This window comes from Drosophila eugracilis, unplaced genomic scaffold (genome assembly GCF_018153835.1).
Source record: "Drosophila eugracilis isolate 14026-0451.02 unplaced genomic scaffold, ASM1815383v1 contig_367, whole genome shotgun sequence".
NCBI classification, from domain to species: Eukaryota; Metazoa; Arthropoda; class Insecta; order Diptera; family Drosophilidae; genus Drosophila; species Drosophila eugracilis.
In genome coordinates, this window is record NW_024573224.1 from 2,728,680 (window position 1) to 2,736,457 (window position 7,778).

General features: G+C 38.0%; 4 protein-coding genes across 4 annotated transcripts; 1 reads left to right on the plus strand and 3 right to left on the minus strand.

Moving 5' to 3' along the window:
* Positions 1-18: 18 nt before the first annotated feature.
* Positions 19-1,906, minus strand: LOC108116462 (thioredoxin domain-containing protein 9). The gene is made up of 3 exons (XM_017228392.2): positions 1,822-1,906; positions 1,394-1,630; positions 19-1,163 (listed from the first exon to the last, which is right to left on the minus strand). Exons 2-3 carry the CDS (start codon positions 1,568-1,570, stop codon positions 690-692), a joined length of 651 nt encoding a protein of 216 aa, XP_017083881.1. The 5' UTR covers positions 1,571-1,630; positions 1,822-1,906; the 3' UTR covers positions 19-689.
* A 36-nt stretch (positions 1,907-1,942) lies between these two features.
* Positions 1,943-2,936, plus strand: LOC108116461 (lysophospholipase-like protein 1). The gene is made up of 2 exons (XM_017228391.2): positions 1,943-2,763; positions 2,828-2,936. Exon 1 carries the CDS (start codon positions 2,053-2,055, stop codon positions 2,758-2,760), a length of 708 nt encoding a protein of 235 aa, XP_017083880.2. The 5' UTR covers positions 1,943-2,052; the 3' UTR covers positions 2,761-2,763; positions 2,828-2,936.
* LOC108116463 (probable histone-lysine N-methyltransferase set-23) lies at positions 2,814-3,679 on the minus strand. The gene is made up of 2 exons (XM_017228393.2): positions 3,025-3,679; positions 2,814-2,965 (listed from the first exon to the last, which is right to left on the minus strand). Exons 1-2 carry the CDS (start codon positions 3,674-3,676, stop codon positions 2,814-2,816), a joined length of 804 nt encoding a protein of 267 aa, XP_017083882.1. The 5' UTR covers positions 3,677-3,679.
* A 1,399-nt stretch (positions 3,680-5,078) lies between these two features.
* On the minus strand, positions 5,079-7,208 carry LOC108116288 (protein midgut expression 1). The gene is made up of 4 exons (XM_017228076.2): positions 7,152-7,208; positions 7,008-7,092; positions 5,397-5,600; positions 5,079-5,324 (listed from the first exon to the last, which is right to left on the minus strand). Exons 2-3 carry the CDS (start codon positions 7,040-7,042, stop codon positions 5,402-5,404), a joined length of 234 nt encoding a protein of 77 aa, XP_017083565.1. The 5' UTR covers positions 7,043-7,092; positions 7,152-7,208; the 3' UTR covers positions 5,079-5,324; positions 5,397-5,401.
* Between the last annotated feature and the right edge of the window lie 570 nt (positions 7,209-7,778).

Consider the following 7,778-nt stretch of genomic DNA (forward strand, 5'->3'; position numbering starts at 1 on the left):
AAGACATTTGTAATTAAGTACGTTTGCTTTGTTTTGAACATGCAATTTAATAGTTGATTTCCTTTGATGCTTTGTAGAATTACAAAAATAAATATAAAAAACTTGTACATATGTAAGTGTTAGTTACCTCTACTGTAGGAAATGCAGTACACCTTTTTTTTTATCGAAATGTTAGAAATATATATATGCCAGATGCTTTTTTGCTTGTCTTTTATGCTGTGTTTGTTTTTTTGTTTTACATATAACGTTTCCGACTTGTAAAACTATGTTTAATCAAACATATATACTTGAGAGGTGCACATTGATTTGGAATTGCAAATACCATAAAGATCAAATTTTGAATACGCTTAAGCTCGCTAGATTGGCTCAGCCGTCGAGGCGGCTGATTGAACTGATAGATATTAGATATTAAAGCACATAATCGGGGGGGAAAAGGCAACCGAATTAGCCACTTATACTAGGTGGCGATGGGGCCACTTATACTATGTGGCGATGGGGACCGTAGCAGAGTGATCGGAATCGTATAATTAAATAAATAACGCTAAAGTACGCCTAATTGGTTTAAATCCATGTGCTAGGTTTTGATTTGTGTATCTGTTTTCGTTTCTCCATCGCTTTTGAGTGAGTTTTGTGTGGGAGTGTGGAACTGGAGCTGGGGGAATCGAGAGTGTGGGATGGGCTGCCCGTAGTTAGTCATCCAGATCGATATCGGAGTCATCTGAATCGTAGCCGCCGCGTATTGTCTTCTGTGGGCGGTTTATGAATGGTTTGCGTTTCACATCTGGTGGTTGCATCAGGTCGCCCTTGTAATCAATGGCTCCCGAGTGGGCGATGCGCCACTCCAGCATCTCTGTGGCGAAATCGTCGCAGTTGCCCAGATCAGTGAATCCAACAATAAAGTCCTTGGTCTTGCTGTCCTTCACTAGTGCGATTGTGGGTATCACCTTGATGCGCAGTCGCTGGGTAAGGAAAGGTGTTTTCTCGGCGTTTACCTTGCAGAACTTAGCCTCCACGTGCTTTGTGGCCAGGATTTTCAGATGCATGTCCACGATCTTGCAGCGCTCTGTGCTGTCACGGTAGAAGTGGCACACAATGTTGGGTGACTTTTTCGACATCTCAAAGAACTCCTTCTCGTCGGCCAGCTCGGTGTATGTACCATGGCCCTAAAATATAGATTAGATATTAGTGAATCGAATTTGATATTGAATTTCATTTCCTAAAAAATGTTAAGTTTAAAATTATCTTAAGTTTAAAGTTAAGCTTTGGTTTTATGGTGCATAAGATTTTTGAAACACGAAAATTTAAAAAGCTCCTTCGCAATTATTAAACGTCATTAGGGATATTTTGATTTTAAAAACGTATTAATAAGACTATTAATAAGAAAACAACCTACGTTTCTTAGCCACTCCTGCTTCTTGTTATTCAGGTCCTTCATCTCGCGAAGGCGCTGTTCCCTCAAAGCCTTTAAATCATCCGAGTCTAGGTTGTCCAGGCGGTCTAGCTGCTGGTCAAGCTGCTGCTCGATGGTCTTTGCCGCCGTGAACAGTTGGTTCTCCAGAAGATTTGCCATGTTGTGTTGCCCAATTGCTGCTCCTCTGTGTTTCTTTCTGTTTCTCCGTTTGTTCACACTCTGCGTGTGGTTGTGTTGGCGTCGATTAGTAAGTGTGTGTGTGTGGTCCGGCACAAATGGAAAGGCGTAGTCATGGAGCCGCAGATGCGTCATGTTTTGTGGAAAATTCAGTTAAGTAAGACTTGCTACTTGGAAATTTGTGCGCATTTCGTTTGAAGTGGCCACAAATCGATTATTTAGAGGGTACTCACGTTTTTTTTCCACTTATTTCATTGATTTTACTGCTTTTAAGTTTATTTTAGACTTCAATTGGTGTGACCGTAGGCTGTATATTAAAAAAAAAAACAAAGTGTGTTAACTTTTTAAAATACCACGGCCTATCAGCTATCAGCTGTTGTCGGATAATATTGGCTGGCCACATTACTGCCCTTTGAGATTCCTATCGTGCAATATATTTTATATCAATCAAAGGTTAATTGAAGATGAAACCTGCCTTAAAGACTGTTAATGCCACAGGAAAACACACAGCCTCCGTGATATTCTTCCATGGATCCGGCGACACCGGACCCAATGTTCTGGAATGGGTGCGTTTCCTGCTCGGCCGGGATTTGGAGTACCCGCACATAAAGATCCTATATCCCACGGCCCCGAAACAAAAGTACACTCCGCTGGACGGGGAGCTATCTAATGTTTGGTTCGACCGCAAATCCGTAAGCATTGCCGCTACGGAAAGCAAGAGGAGCTTGTCCCAGTGCTATGAGGCAATCAATCAGCTGATCGACGAGGAAGTGTCCGGTGGAATCCCGCTGAACAGGATCATCGTTGGCGGTTTCTCAATGGGCGGTGCTGTTGCTCTGCATACGGGCTACCATTTGAGGCCCAGCTTGGCAGGCGTATTCGCACATTCCTCGTTCCTGAATCGCGGCTCTGTTGTCTACGAATCCCTGGAGAGTAGGAAAGCAGATTCCCTTCCCGAGCTGCGAATGTTCCATGGGGAACGGGATACGCTAGTACCACCAGAATGGGGGAAGGAGACCTTCGAAAATCTGAAAAAATTGGGAGTCAAGGGAACATTCCATCCGCTGAGGAACACCCTGCACGAACTGAAAACCTCCTCCCTTACGGATCTTCAGCAGTGGATTCAGGAAAAGCTGCCGCCGCTGGAAAACCAACTACAAAATAAACTATAAGAGGCATGAACATCAATTTTCCTTAAACTTATAAACCAATATGAATTTATTTATCATTCAATTTCAGTACTTGGCATGAATCCCGTGCATTTAGAAGAAGCGCAAAGGCAAGGCTTTCCATCTACTAAGTTATCTAACTGCCCCTCTCCGCCATAATGAAAGCACAACTCCTCCTGGGCCAAAATATCCCGGGCTGCGAAAATACCTAGGAAGACAAGAGACATTAACTCCAGAAATCGGAGTAAAACCAACAATAAAAGTTACCTATTTTTGGTATAGGACAGTCTATTCGTACTGCTGCTATGTAGCAGTTGGGCTCGCAGCTGTGGTTGAGGTAGCGGCCTATGTTCCCACGTCTAGAAGGATCAACGATGGTCACCTGTTGCTTCTTTTCGCTGGCGTATTCATTTAGAACTAGGATGTAGTTCATAAGGCCGTTTTCTTCATTATAAAGCAAACGTTTTTTTGCCTCTGATGGGGTTAGAAGTTCTCCGGCATATTCGCATATGTAGCCGCCCTTTGAAATGCCTACTGTAGTTCGTAGACCTTTGGATCCAAATACTGGGGAATCGAATATTTCCAGATTTTTTCTTGGTCCGTACTGCGCGAGTCGATTGCAGCAGGTGTTCCTGCTGCATGTGCATAGATCATTGCACTCAAGGACGGGAAGTGATGTTTTCCTAAGAAGTACATCGTTCCCATCTGAACAGTCATATTGTCCTCCATGTGGACAGATTTTGCTGTCTTCACAGACTCCACTGCAGTGACATTGGTTGAGGAGAACGGAGTTGTAATCATCTGCCAAAAGTTTATATTCTAAACTTTCATCACTAGGCATTAAAACCGACTCCAATATATACTCTAAAGGATCTGGGTGTTCATAATCGTCTTGGAGAGATACTTCAGATCTATTCATTTCATGGATTGTTTATATTTGCTTATAATGAAGCGTATTTTAAAGCGCCTTTGTAGTTTCGGAATATTGCATTCCATTTAATCGGCCACACTCAAAATTTAAAAATTAAAGAGATTATTTTTAATTTGTGGTTTTATTCTACAAACTCCAAATTGACCGTTTTATTTTTAACGTTACCAGACTTTCAAAAAGTTGTCTTTCATATTGTGATGCGCTGCCATTTCCCCTGACTCTGGGGCCTGAGTGTTGAGTTTTAACCGCTCCACCATGTTGGATTTCCCACTCCCGTTTGCCGTATGTTGGGTTTTCATTTCGGAGCAATGAAGGGGCTGATTTGGATCCAATCGAAGTTGTCGAACGATTGGCAGCACTTCTGAACTTTATGAGAGCCTGGTAGAAGTTCATCGAGTCGATGGCTCCAAAATGGTTCTGAATATATCGATTTTATTGGTCATTGGCCGTTGGGCGGAGGGACACCTTTCGGAGTGCCAACAGTATAAAAGAAAGTGAAGAGATTCAGATTTATGCAAATTTGAAGTTAAATAAATGTATTCGGACAGTGGCCTTTTGTAAATATTGAACTCTTTTAAAGGAAAACCTTGAAAATGGTTATTACAATTTTGGTCAGGAGCTATTATAAATTAATAAATATTTCCGATAATCTCTAGATTTTTTTAAAGTTTAAAAGAAATTAACATTTATCTTAGTAAATAGTAAACTGTATTTAAAATTGACTTAAAAAATATTTTTAGCTTAAAATTAGCTTCATTTAAACTTTGGCTGAAAATAGGAATTATGCTGCTTTTAAGAGAAATCAATTAAAAAAACACATGTTGTTCCCAAGGAGATTATCAAACGATTCCGGTTGTAAGCTGTCTAAATCTAGAACATAGAAATATAAGAAATATTATATGTGCTTATCGGATTAACAGTCTTTATTTTGTGTTTCCGGGCTCGTCAACATAACTTCATAAATCGGCGTCGTTTCTAGTAATTCAAAAGTTGTTCTCTACCGAGATTGATAATATCCCAAATAAATAGAAATAAAATACTTATTTAGATTTTCCCTATCCGTCAGAATTAACTTAGTTACTCATTTTTTCGGTTTTTTGCATTACTAAAAGAAGACTCAAAAAATAGTTTTCGTTTTGATTTTATTTAAAGTTATACACATATTTTCCAGCAAAAGACCCCAGCAAAGATTTTTTTACTGGGATTTCCTTATCAAATGAATCATTAAAAAATGTTTGAAAGTACAAATCTCTGTAAATAGAAATAAATACTTTCTATAAAAAATAAAAGATATATTTTTTCCGATCTAAACTTAAATTTTAAAGAAGCTACAGCAGCTCCTAAGTAAACCCCTTTATTTTGTAAATATATTTTTTAAAAACCATTTCCCTTTTGTATTCAAACATCATAAATATTTAATTATAAAATCGTTTTGCGATGAAACATTCTGTTCGTTGGAGATTCACAATAATAATAAGAGGGTGTTGTAATATTTATTTGTACTGGTATTTAAAATATTTAACAATTATCCTCCATTCAAAAGGCTCCGGCGGTATTTGTTTGTGTAAATTGGTGGCAATTAATCTGGATCAATGGAATCATGCAAAGCTTGGAACATTTTTGGATGTTAATTTATCTGAAAATATAATTGATTTAAACTTCAGATATATATATATACACCTTTGCATAGGAGGTAATTGTAACTTACCAAAGTTAAGTATGTTTGCTTAGTGTATCCTTGATTTTGTCAAAACTCGAGCTGACGGTATCGGACACCCCATTTGCGAACTTGGTAACATCATCCTCCTTTTCGTAGTAGTAGATAAAGTATACGGCCAATCCGACCACAATGATGACCACCAGAAAAGTACTGATTATGGAAATAAGTACACTGAGCGCACAGTTGAAGCAGCTGAAAATATAAGAAAATGTATATTTTTTTTTTGCCAAATTATTTAACGATTATTAGTTAATATGGTGATCTCATTGTCAACATGTTTTTCATATTTATAGTTCCTAGAATTATAAACTGTTTGCTAATGTTTTATTCATTTTGTGATGTTCATCGCCCTTATACATAATTGCCCTCATTAGTTGAAATGAAAACTCTTCTGCTCTTCATAAAAATGATGCAATACTTGCTAGTTAATTACGCATGAAAAGTTGCCCAATAAAAATGCACCCCAAATGGTATTTGTAAATTAAATTTCCACCCCGGCAGCGTGTTAGCCAACTACTACTACTTGAGGGCCAAGAGCTATGGCATACCAACGGAAATGCGAAACCGGCGACAAGCTGCCGGTTGTTTGGCCAAAACGTTGAGGGCGGGGATATGGAGATAACTGGGGGTAGATATGTTTATGTAGTTAAGAAATACATTCGTCGCGCCTCGATGGAGCCAGGACTTTCTGGAGCCAGATGGTACATACAAACGAATACCAAATAGAAAAAACTACTACGACGCACAGAGACAGCGTACTATGACCGCATTTTGTTTGTTTGTATCTTATAGATACGCAAATACGCGGGCTTCCAATTGTGGCCACTGTGCGCGAATATAAATATATATTTGTTCATATATATATATATATATATAAATTAGTGCCTTAGGAAGCGTGAGCTGGAATAATAATAAGTAGTCTTCTGCGGATTCCATGTTGCATGCCATGTACTTATATATTCTCGCAGCAGATATGCGTATGGATGATGCCATATACCATGGACAATTAAGTAATTCATTCTGTCAGTAAGCGATGTACAAATGTATGTATGTGATGATGATGATGTAGATGTAGTTGATATGCCATCGAAAGTGGAAATACATTCAGGTAGAATATGGATTTGGGTACAGACTCTCCTCATGCGGTTTGTTTACCTGCTCTCATTGTTTTCATTTCGTGATACGGTGTAGTATGTATAAGAGAATTCGCACAGGGGATTCCAGTTTTCGCTTCTGCTTCCGCTTTAAAATTACATTGTTCTCTTCTTACGCTGCCCATTCAGTATATAAATAGTATATGCCATATAAATATATATATAAGAAAACAGCTCCCTTGAAAGTACTTGCTGTGTGTATTAATCACACATTTAAGTAAATGGGAGGGAAATGAAGCTATCAGGTGGTTGCAAACATTCTTATCTTCTTCGCAGTCTTACTCACGAATCCCGATCTATTTATAAGCCTTCTTGAGCTATTTCTAGGGGTAACTCTTATTGAAGTTTACATTATGTCTTTGAGAACCCCCCTTTCATCTAGCATCTCTCAAGAATTTTTATTTTTACAGAATTTTATAATGCTTATCTTATTAATAGAACTTACCAGCAGGCTACGTTTCCGGCTAGACACTTGCACATCTTTCCTCTTTTGTTGAATAGTTCACACTGATAGACAATTCGAGTATCGTCTGTAATTAAATAATTATTAAGAACTTTACGCTACACTTGAAAAGTATATCCAACTTACAGTCAACCGCTTTTGTCGACAATATTTGTTTAACTAAACCGAAAGAGAATGAGTTTATTTGGCGTCCCATTGCGGTTCGAAAACTTCTCGGTCATACATGTTCGACGCTGCACAGTGGAACACTTTCGGAGTGTTCGTGGTGAACATTAAATTGAAATATGTTTTTTTTTAAACCCTGATTAAAACCCAAAGAAACCCAAAGAAATGTTACAAAATGGAAAGCGTGAATGCTGTACGCACTTCTTATGCTCTCCACCTTTAAGCTCTTATAATAATATTTACTGAGAAGGAGGTGTGAAGAATAAAAACGCATTAAAATTAACCCTTGATGGTCGATTGGTAATTTCAAGCACATAATGTTGGAGATCGCAATTAGAGACTTTGATTTTTAAGAATAAGAATTTTAATGTGCTAACTATCATTCTATAAGTTTCTCAGAATCATAATAGTTATTTTATCAATAAGAAATACGTCACTTCCCGTTGAAAAACATAACAAAAATGTCATTTCATCTGATTAATATTTATCAAGTTAAAAAAAAAATTGTAAAATTTAACCCAGCTAACTAATGCTTATCATAAAAATGAACTATGATTAGTCATAAAAAAGTAGAAAAAAAAAGTTGGC

Coding starts and splice junctions, on each gene's coding strand:
- LOC108116462 (XM_017228392.2), bottom strand. CDS start 1,570: ATGGCAAATCTTCTGGAGAACCAACTGTTCACGGCGGCAAAGACCATC. Junction 1,164..1,393: donor AGCAGGAGTGGCTAAGAAAC/GTAGGTTGTTTT, acceptor TCTATATTTTAG/GGCCATGGTACATACACCGA.
- LOC108116461 (XM_017228391.2), top strand. CDS start 2,053: ATGAAACCTGCCTTAAAGACTGTTAATGCCACAGGAAAACACACAGCC.
- LOC108116463 (XM_017228393.2), bottom strand. CDS start 3,676: ATGAATAGATCTGAAGTATCTCTCCAAGACGATTATGAACACCCAGAT. Junction 2,966..3,024: donor CTGTCCTATACCAAAAATAG/GTAACTTTTATT, acceptor TTGTCTTCCTAG/GTATTTTCGCAGCCCGGGAT.
- LOC108116288 (XM_017228076.2), bottom strand. CDS start 7,042: ATGTGCAAGTGTCTAGCCGGAAACGTAGCCTGCTG. Junction 5,601..7,007: donor GCCGGAAACGTAGCCTGCTG/GTAAGTTCTATT, acceptor TTATATTTTCAG/CTGCTTCAACTGTGCGCTCA.